General features: G+C 39.6%; 1 protein-coding gene across 1 annotated transcript in view; it reads right to left on the reverse strand.

Moving 5' to 3' along the window:
* pdzd2 (PDZ domain containing 2) overlaps positions 1-14477 on the reverse strand; it is an 87446-nt gene that overhangs the window by 1253 nt on the left and 71716 nt on the right. The window contains exons 15-23 of the mRNA XM_073839523.1: positions 14161-14356; positions 13759-14031; positions 13238-13725; positions 10976-11120; positions 4774-7510; positions 3544-3661; positions 3103-3204; positions 299-572; positions 88-222 (exon numbers count right to left, since the gene is read on the reverse strand). Of these exons, the coding sequence (XP_073695624.1) occupies positions 88-222; positions 299-572; positions 3103-3204; positions 3544-3661; positions 4774-7510; positions 10976-11120; positions 13238-13725; positions 13759-14031; positions 14161-14356 (4468 nt within the window). The remainder of the gene's footprint in view (positions 1-87; positions 223-298; positions 573-3102; positions 3205-3543; positions 3662-4773; positions 7511-10975; positions 11121-13237; positions 13726-13758; positions 14032-14160; positions 14357-14477) is intronic.

A 14477-nucleotide genomic window follows, 5' to 3' on the forward strand; every position in this document is an offset into this window, starting at 1 on the left:
AGATGAGGTATGCTCTCTCTTGATATGTAGATTACACCATAGTCTCCCCCTAGTGGACGTGCTTGAATACTTGAGTAAAGCACTAACCACGGAAAATGCGTTTGATGTAAAGAGGTCGATCTCCAAGGGCAGATGCTTTGCCTCCATCTAGACTGAACCCTAAACCAGCTGTAGTCTTCTGTAACTCCACACTCAAAGCCCCGTCTGGCCCTACTTCCACACCTACAACACACCAAGAAGCCAGTTAGGGGCAGAAAATGGTATTTGGTAATGGTATTTGAAAACTCCAGATACTCACTTGTTTTATGCTCCCTGATGCTGTCTCTATGGCCTAAAGTAGGACAGATTTCAGTCTGAAGGGGAAGTTCTTGTCTAGGTGATGTTGGCTCAGTGTGCTTTCCCTTTTGGATGATCACTAATGCCTGCTTCGGCAGTCTGGTCTGATGAAGGCAGGACAGCGCCTCTCCGTGCGTGATCCCACTCAAGCTGGTCCCGTTTATTGATAAAACTCTGTCTCCTCTGTGAATAGTGCCTTCCACGCCTGCCACCCCTCGAGTGAACACCCGATGAACCTGCGGCAAAAGAAATGTAACATTTCAGTACTAAACTTAGTTTAGAAGGTAACTCAATTTAAAGGATTAGTTCACTTCCAGAATAAAAATGTCTTGATAATTTACTAACCCCCATGTCATCCAAGATGTTGATGTCTTTCTTTCTTCAGTTGCAAAGAAATTTAGGTTTTTGAGGATGGTGGATCAGAGAGGATTAATGGGGATCAGAGGGTTGAAGGTCCAGATTGCAGTTTCAGTGCAGCTTCAATTGGCTCTACACGATCCCAGCCGAGAAATAAGGGTTTTATCTAGCAAAATTATCTGTCATTTTCTAACAAAATCAAAATTAATATACTTTTTAACCACAAAAGCTTGCCGATGCATGTCTGTGACACGCATTAGGAAATCACGTTGGAAAGGTCACATGTGGTTAGTTCTTCGCCTGTGTGCTTTGGTTCAAAAAGGCAGAGTAGGGCGAAAAACTCTATTTCATTTTATCTTCCAACTTCAAGATTGTCCAACATCGTTGTTTTACCTTTTTTTGTAAAGTTGGTCGGTACTTCTGCCTACCTTTCCAATCTGACTATGTAATGCATGAAGTCGAGCTAGTGCAAGACGAGCATTTGTTGTTAAAAAGTATAGATTTAAATTTTTTTTTTAGAAAATGACCGATCTTTTCGCTAGATAAGACCCTTATTCCTTGTGTAGAGCCTTTTAAAGCTGCACTGAAATGGCAATTTTGACCTTTAACCTGTTGGTCACCATTCAAGTCCACTATATGGAAAAAAATCCTGGACTGTTTTCCTCAAAAAACCTAAAAAATTTTTGTTACTGAAAAAAGAAAGACATGTCTTCAAAGATGTTGATGTCTTTCTTTTTTCAGTCGCAAAGAAATTTAGGTTTCTGAGGAAAACATTCAAGGATTTTTCTCCATATGGTGGATCAGAGGGGATCAATGGGGATCAGAGGATTGAAGGTTGAAGATTGCAGTTTCAGTGCAACTTCAATTGGCTCTACACGATCCCAGCCGAGAAATAAGGGTTTTATCTAGCAAAATTATCTGTCATTTTCTAACAAAATCAAAATTAATATACTTTTTAACCACAAAAGCTTGCCGATGCATGTCTGTGACACGCATTAGGAAATCACGTTGGAAAGGTCACATGTGGTTAGTTCTTCGCCTGTGTGCTTTGGTTCAAAAAGGCAGAGTAGGGCGAAAAACTCTATTTCATTTTATCTTCCAACTTCAAGATTGTCCAACATCGTTGTTTTACCTTTTTTTGTAAAGTTGGTCGGTACTTCTGCCTACCTTTCCAATCTGACTATGTAATGCATGAAGTCGAGCTAGTGCAAGACGAGCATTTGTTGTTAAAAAGTATAGATTTAAAAATTTTTTTTAGAACATGGCAGATCATTTCGCTAGATAAGACCCTTATTCCTTGTGTAGAGCCTTTTAAAGCTGCACTGAAATGGCAATTTTGACCTTTAACCTGTTGGTCACCATTCAAGTCCACTATATGGAAAAAAATCCTGGACTGTTTTCCTCAAAAAACCTAAAATTTTTTTGTTACTGAAAAAAGAAAGACACGTCTTCAAAGATGTTGATGTCTTTCTTTTTTCAGTCGCAAAGAAATTTAGGTTTCTGAGGAAAACATTCAAGGATTTTTCTCCATATGGTGGATCAGAGGGGATCAATGGGGATCAGAGGATTGAAGGTTGAAGATTGCAGTTTCAGTGCAGCTTCAATTGGCTCTACACGATCCCAGCTGAGAAATAAGGGTTTTATCTAGCGAAACGATCTGTCATTTTCTAACAAAATCAAAATGAATATACTTTTTAACCACAAAAGCTGCGTGTCTACGACTTCATGCATTATGAAATCACGTTGGAAAGGTCACACGTGGTTAGTTCTTCGCCTGTGTGCTTTGGTTCAAAAAGGCAGAGTAGGACGAAAAACTCCATCTCCACCTCACTTTATCTTCCAACTTCAAGATTGTCCAACATCGTTGTTTTACCTTTTTTTGTAAAGTGGGTCGGTACTTTTGCCTACCTTTCCAATCTGACTATGTAATGCGTGAAGTTGAGCTAGTGCAAGATGAGCATTTGTTGTTAAAAAGTATAGATTTAAATTTTTTTTTTTAGAAAATGACAGATCGTTTCACCAGATAAGACCCTTATTCCTTGTGTAGAGCCTTTTAAAGCTGCACTGAAATGGCAATTTTGACCTTTAACCTGTTGGTCACCATTCAAGACCACTATCCTGGACTGTTTTTCTCAAAAAACCTAATTTCTTTGTTACTGAAAAAAGAAAGACATGAATATCTTGGATGACATGGGGGTGAGTACAATATCAGGACATTTTTATTCTGCAAGTGTAATCATTTAATTGTATTCAACTCTGTATGTTACTACTGGTTCCTTTAAAAACCACAAGGGGGAGATAATGTGTAATTATAAATGCTACTGAAATGGCTACTGATATTTCATTTATTTAATTATTTTATTTTTAAAAGCAAAAGGTTTCAGTTTTTGCTTGAACAAAAGAGCTTACAGTAATAGATTTCTGCTCCAGATCTACTCCTCCGGCGATGCTGAAACCCAGTCCAGATCCTTGCTCTTTGGTTAAGATCACAAAATAAATGTCATCTTTAACCTAAATAAAAAGATTCACCCAAGACTGTTAGCTTTTTTTATATCAAAAGTAAAACATAGAAAGCTATAAATAGGGTCCATAAAAACAACGACTGTTCTGTTAGGAAAAACAGATTGATAAAAAATAACAAAAAAGTGTCAGTTGAAAAATTGTGAGCTTTATAAATATTAATAAGCCACAAACAAAAGCGTTTTGTAATTGTTAGAATGCCAGATGGCCTTTATACTTAAAATACTAGCTTTCTAAATAGACATTAAAACAATATGATATGTACAAACCATTTTGAATACCATTTTTGGAACATAAAAAAAGTGTGAAGCTTGAGACTTGATAAATTACCTCTGAAAGAGTGTTTGTTTCTTGTATGAGACCTGTCACATCCACTTTGGTTGTGAGGGAACACAGAACATCCTGCACTTTATTTTGGTCTGAAGGAGAAGATTCAAGATCTTTCAAACTGTTGGAGAAAAACACCACCAATATCAGCTGTTTTTGTCTTAGTCAGCAATGTGTTAAAATGTTATCAAGTAACGGTTGTTAAATATATCGGATGTGACTATCACACATCACAAAACTGAAATAAAAATATAATATAGTTGAGGTCAGAAGTTTACATACACCTTGCGGACCAAAATAAGAGGGATAATACAAAATGCATGTTGATTTTTATTTAGAACTGACCTTAACAGATATTTCTGATTAAAGACATTTACATATATTTACATGCTTTTTTTGTGTATTTGAACCCCACAATGACTGTATGATTTTGAGATCTATATTTTCACACTGAGGACAACTGAGGGACTCATTACAGAAGGTTAAAATGCTTAATGATGCTTCAGAATGAAACAATGCATTCAGAGCCGGAAGGTGAAAACTTTTTGTGAAACATGTAAGTCTCTTCTGTAGCTTCTGAAGGGCAGTATTGTATGGAAAAAAAATATGATATTTAGGCAAAATAAGAAAAATCTTCGTTCTGTTCAAAAGTTTACACCCCTGTCTCTTAATGCATTTTTTTTTTCAAAAGCATCAGTGAAGATTTGAACCTTATGTAAGAGTTGTACTGTATTTGAGTCCCTCAGTGTAAAAATATTAAAGAAAAACCAACACATTTGTGGGACCTGAAGGATTTTTCTGAAGAACAGTGGGCAGTTTAACTGTTCAGGACAAAGGGACAAGGGACCCATGAACAAAAAACAAAAACACAGCTGTGGATCATTAAGGTAACAACTGGGTAATTTTTATAAATTCAACTATCATTTTCTCTTGTGGACTATATGTAAACATCTTTGACGTGAAATATCTCATTCAGATCCTTATAAATAAAAAATAGCATGCATTTTGTATGATCCTTCTTATTTTGGCAAAAAATAAGATTCTGCAAGGTGTATATAAACTTTTGACCTCAACTGTATGTGCTGAGATATGTAACCCTAACGCTAATTTAAAACACAACTAAAATATAAAAACTATAAGAAAACTTTAAAAATTTAAATATAAAAACACTAAAATTAATACTATTGTAATCCATATTTTTTCACTGCATACTATAAACTGTTCTTCACTCACCTTATAGACCAGCATGAGAGCCCTGTGACCTGGCCTTCATTTTGGTCCCCATTGCTGGGTGAACCAGGAACCCCAGAGTCAACACTGCTCACCCTGGTCACCACGGTGCACTGCATGTTGCGTGATGTTGGGTCTATGGATCTGCAAGGGTAGATTTCCAGCTCCGTCTTAAAGATCACATTTCCAGGGTCATTGCTGAAATCCTCAGTGCACAGCTTGTCTAGTTCAGGCATGCTCAGTGCCCTAATCTCCCTCAATTTGGAGCGCGACAGGCCTCCGTGTGCTCGGGCGTTGCGGGAGCGCAGTACGGGTGGTGTGTGTACAGCAGGCTGGTTCAGAGAGGCCTCTTTTCTCACCTTCTCTTTCATAACAGTTTCTGTAGTTTGCTTTGGAGGGGTTGATTCAAAGATGGTGGCGACTGAAGTTGACGAATTCTGTGGGTACGCCGGAGAAGGGGTTGAGCTCAAATGGTCTACACATGAGCTGAAACTCCTTCTCAAAGAACGACTGTCACCAGACTGACTGCTAGTAGATCCAGCATAGCCAGATAACCTCCGGTTCAGAGGTGGCTTTGAGGTGTTAGCATAAAATGGTATGTCTATACATTTTACAGATTGATCAAAGCTGGCTAGATTCTCAAATGACTGGATTCTTTGACGAACTGAGAAGGGGTTTGGGTCAAGAGACCCACTAGTGTCCGTAGAGCAGCTCCTGCGGTCTAATCCCTTTAGATACAGTTTAGACATGCTTGTTTTGAGACTTGAACCAGCATCTTTGTTATTTGAGTACCTGAGGAGATTTTCTTCCTGGCCATTGCAATACACCTTTTCAGCAGTTTCATTAGCTTTATTAGTACCATTATGCTGCAAACAACTAGATGAAGAATTGGTTGATTCTAATGAGATTGTGGGTCTTCCAAGAGAAGAGTCTGAATTCGATTCCTCCCACTCAACTTGATCAACCGATACTGAGGCTAAGCTTAAATGGCTCGCATTTACAGCTTCCTTGCGTGTCAGCACAGGTGTAGACGATGAAGAGGATGACAGACGTACCTCAATGAAAGTTCTTTGAGTGTTGACGACAGTGACCTCGGATTTTGAGATGTGCTCCTTTAGATCAGAGACTTGCTCCTTCTTGGAAGGCTTAAGCTCTTCTTTGGTGGTGTTGATGGAATTTGTCTTTAAAACACTGGACAAAGGTTGACTCTGGTCAGCTTTACAAGAATTAACCCTGATCTTCTCAGAAGTTCTGGTAGATTTAGGGCTACCAGTTGGTGTAGTTCTTTTGGAGACAAGTTTGGGAGACTGACCTGGGGAGCTAAGAGCTTTTTTCTGTCCTGGACTTTCCACCCTGGGCGATCTAGAGGCGGACTGTTCTTGGTCTTTGGATTTACTCTTAATACTCAAACCTTTGAGTTTAGAAGAGGTATTTGACTTTTTATCATCAACTTTGAGTCTACCTCTCAGCAGGGGTGAGACAGGGGTGTCATTGGGGGATTTAGTTCCCAAAGATTTGACACAATAAGGGGTGGATTTGCTCTGGGTTTGAACTTTCTCTGGAATTTTCTCTCTCTCCTTGTCTTTTGGAGCAATTGTAGAGGAGGCCTGCCCACTGGCTTTGCCATTGGTATAATTTAATGCCTTGGGCTCGGACACAGTCGACCCCGGTGGCACTTGCCCAGTGTCGAGTTTCTCTACTGACAAAGATGCATTTGTGAGCAACTTAGCTGTCCTCTCTTGACTTCTTGGGGTGACGTGACAGTTGCTCTGAGGAACACCTGTTGGTGTCTGGCACATTTGAACAGAATTTGAAACTGTTTCACATTTTTCATCAGATTTGCGGTTAGATGGTGTTGTCTGAGATGCACAAATTGCCTCATGTTTCATGGAAGTGTGTCCACTATCCCTATTTATAAGATCACCCGAAACTTGAGGGCAATGTGAATCTGGTAACTTAGAGAAAGAATGATTCTCCTCGTCTTGCATTGTGAGTGACGGAGGGTTGTGGAGATCCATACCAGCAAGTGTCTTGTCAGCACTCTGGCTTTTAGCCATGCTTTTTCTATCCGACCGAGAGCTGCCCTCTGATTGGCTGAATGTAGGCTGACTGATAGTGCTGAAACAGAGCTCAACCTCCTCCTCATCTGTGTCAGTGTTCTGACGACCCTCACAGTGACCTTGAGACGACTGTACTTTGACAGCACTGTCTGCAGAGTCACTCTCAGAGTCACTATCTTCCACCAGACTGTACATACTTGGTTTCTCTCCATGTCCTTTAACTGGAGGGACAATGTCCTCTCCCAGATTACTAAAGTTCCTTGAGTAACTATTTAAAAATGTCTTTCCTACAGGAAAATGGCAAGCGCTGTTCCCCACATCTAGGGCAGATAAATCCAGAAGGTTAGGTTGTGATTGCGCTGCAGTCCCTGTGTCGTCTACTTTACTGCACTCTTCTGTTTTTGCACTTGCTTCTGTGGAACACAAGACACTTCTGTCTTTTTCTTTGCTTTCTGCTGAGTTCAGTTCAGTTATGACATCATCAATATTAGTGACGGGAATGCTGTTGCTGTGGTTTGATAATGCCTGTTTCACATTTGTTTCTGATGAAAGGCTTTCTCGGGCTGCAACAAGAGTTTCGTCCATATGATCCCCTTCCTCTGGAGGATGTCTAGATGTCTCCATTTTAGACGAGCCCTCACAGCCAGAGGACATCATCAGGCTAGAAAGTCGATCTACAGCTGCAAATATGGACAAAAAATAAAATATAGTTAAAATCATTTTTAGTTGTTACAAATGTTCAAGTCAGGTAAAGGTTTAGTTCACTTCCAGAATAAAAATTGCCTGATAATTTACCCACCCCCATGTCATCCAAGGTGTTCATGTCTTTCTTTCTTCAGTCAGGATTTTTCTCCATATAGTGAACTTCAATGGTGGCCAACGAGTTAAAGGTCTTATCTAGCACAACGATTGGTCATTTTCTAGAAAAGAATGTATATGCTTTTTAACCACAAATGCTCTGCATACTCTAGCTCTGTCTTCATGCATTGTGTAAGCACGTTGTGTATGGTTAGTTCTTCATCTGTGTACTTTGGTTCAAAAAGGTGGGGTTGGACGAAATACATCTAATTTTCTCCTCCAACTTCAAAATCATCCGACATCATTGTTTTACCTTTTTTGTAAAGGGCGTCTGAGTTTTTGTAAACACTGGGTCGGTACTTCTGCCTACACCACAAGATCGATTATGTAATGCGTGAAGTCGAGCTAGTGCAAGGTCAGCATTTGTGGTTAAAAAGTATATCAGTTTAAAATTTTTTTTTTGAAAATGACTGATCGTTTCATTAGATAAGCCACTTATTGCTCAGCTGGGATTGTGTAGAGCCCTTTGAAGCTGCATTAAAAACTGCAATTTGGACCTTCAACCCGTTGGTCACCATCAAAGTCAACTATAATGAAGAAAAATTCTGGAATGTTTTCCTCAAAAACCTTATTTATTTGTGACTGAAGAAAGAAAGACATGAGCATCTTGCATCTTGAGTAAATTATCAGAAAATTTTTATCCTGGAAGTGAACTAATCCTTTAATCATCATGGTTCATTATGCCAATTTGCACTTTAAATCAATAACAGGCAGTTAAAACATGGCAAACAGTTAAAGAGAATCGCTGGATAAGATGACTTTACACCAAGATAAGTCCTACCATATAAGTGCACAGTTGAGGCCTGCGAGACAAGCTGCAAATTGCCTGTTTTATAAATTAACATTCCATTGGAAAACTATTCCAACTAATCCTTTCCATTCTCCCAAAATATGCATAGCAAATTATACTAAAAGAAACCCAGATCCATATCATTGCCGTTCATTTCATAATCTGATATTTCACTCATTCTGTTATTCATTATTGTTGTTCAAAGCCAGCACCACAGAGCCAAACTCAACAGAGTTGGAAACTTGGGACTACTATGAAATAACTTCTCAGACAAAAAAGGTGAGTCCCACTCTGAGCATACCCAGGGATTGGTGGGAAACAAAGGCAATCTGCAGAGAAAGGATTTTTCTATTGTTTCCAATGATGTAATACTGGCATCCTGGAGGCATAATGTCTAAAACTTTGCTCAGTTTTGCCTGAAGACGACTCTGAATACTCCATTCACAATTAAACACACAAATGTAAAATATGCATCATCTCCTGAAATATTGAATGGGTATTTTACAGGGTGTAAATGAAAAAGCTAGACCTGGTGGTGCATTCAACATGATTAAGTGCATTTTATTCTAAACATCATACACACAGGTGATAAATGCTCATATTTACATAATTTATATGAGCATATGCTCTAATGTACGAACAAGGTGAACAAGATCGATCACATACAGTATAAACGTGAGATGAGATGACGGCAGGTATAGACAGACAAAGACAGACACATGACAAATATATTAATATACTATATAACAAGTTGTTTCTTGAGGCTACTGCTCTGCATGATGAGACATTCAAAAGTACAGATTCAAATTCTTTGACCAATGTGTTACATCTTTTATTTAAAATTTGAATGTGGCAGTCAGAGCAATAACACCAAATCTAGATTCTAATTGACTAAAGGCCTCTAGGAAGCATTAGCGCTGTTGCTCTACACATCTACGGTGGCTACGGTAGTGAAGTAATCAATAGTCACCATTGACAAATAGCCAGGAGCCTGCAGTTCCCTTTGAGCTGGTGAGGGGTACTGCCAGAAAGGGGAAGCCTGTAGTACTTCTATCTCTTTAAGGCAGCATGGGGAAAGACAGACTGATCTCTTTATTGCAGTGGTAATTCTACCTGTGCTAACAGTCAGCCCAGGATATATTATACAAGACCTGTTTATCCTGTTATATTGTGATATATGGTTTATACAATTAGAAAACAGCTTTAAATCAGCTGGAGCACCACAGTCTGCGGGAAGGGAGGAGGGAATGTGGATTAACAAGCCATCTAGAGCAATCTGACACTATACGTAACACAGCATTGACTACCATTCTTAATCATAGCAAATTGCATGTTGATTATTAGATTGCCAGTGTATATTAACATCAGTATCAGTATAGTTGGCTAATGTAGTGCAGGTTATAAAATGATGTTTTAGGGAACTGCTTTATGTTGTTCCAAACCTCTTACGATTTTCTTTCTTCCATAGAACAAAAAAGGAGAAACTATAGACAGATTTTTTTTCAAATTACAATAGAAGGTTTGCACTTCTGTCACAATTTGGTCAGTTACTCGGATGATTGGACATATTGGAGACACCCAGATGTAAACAACAGCATGGATTGCATGGTTAATGTACTACTGAATACGTTGTTCTGCTAATTTATGCTCACTAAAACACAGATAAAATGTGTGGAAGCTGCTAAATCATACAGAGTCATAATCACACAGACGTAGTAAGCAGGAAATGGCTCAATATTTTGACAAACTAAAGTTAATAGGGGTAAAGCTACGAATAAGCAGTATTAATTAAGATATTAGCCTAATATTTCACCTATCAAGAACAAACACAAATGTTGTCAAGATTTTTGCCCTAGAAATTCTGGTTGAGTTTGGCCAACCACAAATGCCTTTTGTTCCTCAGACAGTTTTTTGCACTATTCTCCTTGATTTGTTTTAACTTTTGGCGGTCTATAGTACTCCAAATGTTTTTCCCGGTCTGACCGATTAGTGCAGCCCCAACATGAAAATTATTAACCATTTTCTGCAGCAATAATCAGCAAAATATGTGAGTTTCGTTTGGTTCAGTTGTGTTGTTTACATTCAGTGCCGCCAATATGGCGATTGATGATGCGTCATGAAAACAGTCTCTATTAACAGAGATGAAAAAACCACCACAAAAGAAGTTCATACAACGTGTATTATTAGAAATCACATTTGACCAGTTTTATAATGCTGTTAAGGTGAATTTACTTTGTGTTTTAAGCTCGAAACATCAGTCACCATTGCTTGCAACTGCATGGAAAAGACTGAGTTTTAAAAAGTTGTCTTTATGTGTTCCACCAAAGAAAATCATATGGCTTTGGGACAACAATTTTCATTTAAAAGGGACCATCCTTCTTTTGAAACATTTAAATGAGCAGACATACATGGGAAAAACCCACCACCAAAGCTATTATCGACTTATCATTGGTTAACTCCAGGAAGCAATATATACAGTATACTGGCTGCAACTCACCTGAGACTGGCTTTTTAATCTCTAAAGTCAATGTGACTGGCAGGTTGTGCATGAGGTCACAGATCTCCTGATAGGTGGATGTACACACAGGGGTGTCACCAATTGTTACAATCTCATCACCAACGCTCATCTTCCCTGAGGCTTCCTAAAAAGAATAGACATGAAAGAAATTCTCAGATTTATTTAGGAGATAAATACATTATTCTGGATCTCATCCATGCCTGCAAGCACAGGCAGCTGTCCGACACCAAATATCATCTCAACAGTGGGGATGGGAATCATAAAGAATTGAACAATTCTGGTACCTTAAATTTTCTATTAACAATTTTTTTTAGTCTTTTAGGGAAGGAAAAGGGAAGTTAAAGGGATAGTTCACTCAAAAATAAAAATTCTGTCATTAATTACTCACTCTCATGTTGTTCCAAACCCATAAGACCTATATTCATCTTCAGAACACAAATTAAGATATTTTAGACATCAATGCAAGTACCACGTTCAAGGCACAGAAAGGTAGTAAGGACTAGGGGTGGGAAAAAAATCGATAATGCAATATATTGTTGTGCTCTCTGTCGCAATAAATAATCGATACACTAACGGCCAATATCGATATTTTATTACAACACAAAATGATTAATTTACCCGTTGTCAGTGTCACTGTCACTACCCAATATCTACCATTCTGTTTGCGGGGGGCGCTGTTCGAGTAAATAGGGGTAAAGTGGCGGAAGCAGCGGCCAGTGAAGAACACAAGTTAACTAACAACAACAGAGAAGAAGCGCAGAAAAAAGAGACGCGAGAAGAATGGCGGAAAATAACGAAAAACAAATCAAAGACCCACCCGCTAGTTGAGCATGCTGATCAGTTAGTGTTCCTCAAGAAGAATATGCCTTGATGTGACCACTGTCCAGGTTAACATAAAGCACTTTACAGTAACTTACTACTGACGTTTCAGTATCATATGTTAATTAATGTTCATGTTGTTTTTTTTAATGTTCAGGCACTTTTATCTCTCTAGCCGTACAGTGTTTACATTTAAGACAAGGGGCAGTGAGTTATTATGCAAATGTATATTTCTTTGCACAGTGTTGGAAATGTTGGCATTAATAAATGCATAAGATTTCCCTATTATGGGTATTTTTTTCTTTTTCAGTCACATATATCGTGATTTATCGTTGATGAAATTTCTTATTGAATATCGTAGATATCGTGAATCGTGATATTGTCATTATCGTGGGCCACATATCGCCACAGAATTGAATCGTGAGTTACCTGTATCGTCCCACCCCTAGTAAGGACACTGATAAATGTCCATGTGACATCAATTGTTCAATTCATAAAGCTACAAGAATCCTTTTTATGCACAAAAAAACCTTTTCGGGCCTTGAACGTGGTAATTACATTGCTGTCTATGCAGGATCAGAATCTCTTGGATTTCATCAAAATTACTTTAATTTACTTAATACACTCCACTTTTTTGGAAATAGGCTCATTCTCCAACTCCCCCCAAGTTAATAAGTTCCCTGCGCATGCAGTTGGTCACGTTGTGCTGTGTGATATTACTGCGCCTGCTTCGGCCATATTACGGCAGCAAACTTCCTCGACTATTACGCCAGAATGGGAGTGTAGTTCCTAATCTTATCGGCCTAGAAAACCACATCTTTACATTTTCCGATGGTCTTGATACACGATATAACTACAGAAGAGTCACATTTTAAATAGGACAAATACAGATACTCGTTGGTCATTTTTGAACGCGATGCTATTGGTCTAATAGGATTCAATGATCTATGCTAAGCTATGCTAAAAAAGATATCGCCAGAGCAGGAGAATGGCTGAGTGGATTTCAAAACGGTAAAAATCAACTTATTGTCGGCGCCGACATATAGCGGCGTTGCGCTCTGGGTGTCCCGTGTTCGAATCCCGACTCGAGGACCTTTCGCGATCCCGCCCCATATCTCTCTCCTACTTCGCTTCCTGTCATATTTGATCTGTCCTATCATAATAAAGGCAAAAATGCCAAAAAAAAATAAATCTTTAAAAATCAACTTATTAACTCAGGGGGAGTTGGAGAATTAGCCTATTTCCAAAAAAAGTGGAGTGTTCCTTTAATGTTTCGAGATGAACCAGAACTAAAAATGTCTTTTGGTACTGATCATTTTCTATATAAAAGTCTCTTTCTTGAACACAGCCTTGACTCAGTTGACACAGTTGAATGTTAAAAAGCATTGCAATCAATCAAAACATTCACAATTTCCAACCTACCCTTTCAGCAACACCTCCCGGTCTCAGCCCTGTGATCAGCACCTTAAGTGGGGCGGACTTGATCTCCAGATCCAGACCAAAAGACTCGGTCTCACTACGCTGGAGCACTATTGTCTCAATGGTGCAGACCCCTGCTAACTCACTGGACTCCCCCTTCTTGCAGTGAAGCATCCTGCAGGGCGGCCGTGCGCTGTTCTGTGCAACCTGGGCAGGGGTTGCTGGGAGTATAGGTGGTTCTTCACCCTTGGTCTTTTGTGGAGGGTTGGGGCACTCAATGCTCATCATGCTCTTGACACGAGTCACAGCTTTGTGCTCCAGCTTGGGTGAGCGTTTGACCTCCTGCCCTTCTCGATGGGGCTCTTTTTTGATGCCCAGGTTTGTTCCTCCAGCTGTCTCCATGGAGCGAATGGGAATGAAGGGAGATTCGGCACCAGGTGGGCCGCTAGGTCCTTCCTCAGATTCAAGTGAGCTACCATAAAGCGGAGTGGCTGCTTCACTGCTTATCTGTCTGTGGCTCTCACTGCTGTCTTGACTTTCATCATCGACCTCAAGAGATGACGTGGCTATTACAATACCAGAGTCTTCCTCTTGGTGGTGGCCACTATCTGAAACCCCACGGAGAAGGCGACGGAAGGGGCCGTTGTCCTCCTCAAGGCAGGTTTCGTCATCACTAGGCTCATCCTCATAGCAGATGACCCGACGCTGCCGAAGAAGTGGGCTACGTACAGAACTCGGGCTGCTTCCCACGCTGGCCTGTTGAGGTGTGTCTGCTGTGCGACCAGCCCCTCCAGACACTTTACAACACTCTGGGGTTGTGGGACTACTGTCTGAACCTCTATAGCAGCTATCCCGATAGACTGTTATGATAAGAGGACAGAAAACACAAGCTTTAGTGACACATTGTGACTGATCTCTTTATCAACATGACCCTTGAGAATCAGTAATGTTACCATGCGGCTGAGGTGCTGCTGATTCCTCCATAGATGTATTACAGCTCCTGCTCAGCATGTCGTCATTGCTGGATCCCATGGCTATGGTTTCAGCTAGGGAAGACTGGCTGGGTACATCGTGAACCGAGAAATACTGAGAGAGCTCTGCCTCTGAACTTAACGAGCCTTGCTGCAGGGTCAGAAGAAGATAAACAATTAAAATCTCTCTGAAGACCAACAATATTAAAGGATTAGTTCACTTACAGAATAAAAATTTTGTGATAATTTATTTATCCCATGTCATCCAAGAT

Source organism: Garra rufa, chromosome 5 (genome assembly GCF_049309525.1).
Source record: "Garra rufa chromosome 5, GarRuf1.0, whole genome shotgun sequence".
Classification (NCBI taxonomy): domain Eukaryota; kingdom Metazoa; phylum Chordata; class Actinopteri; order Cypriniformes; family Cyprinidae; genus Garra; species Garra rufa.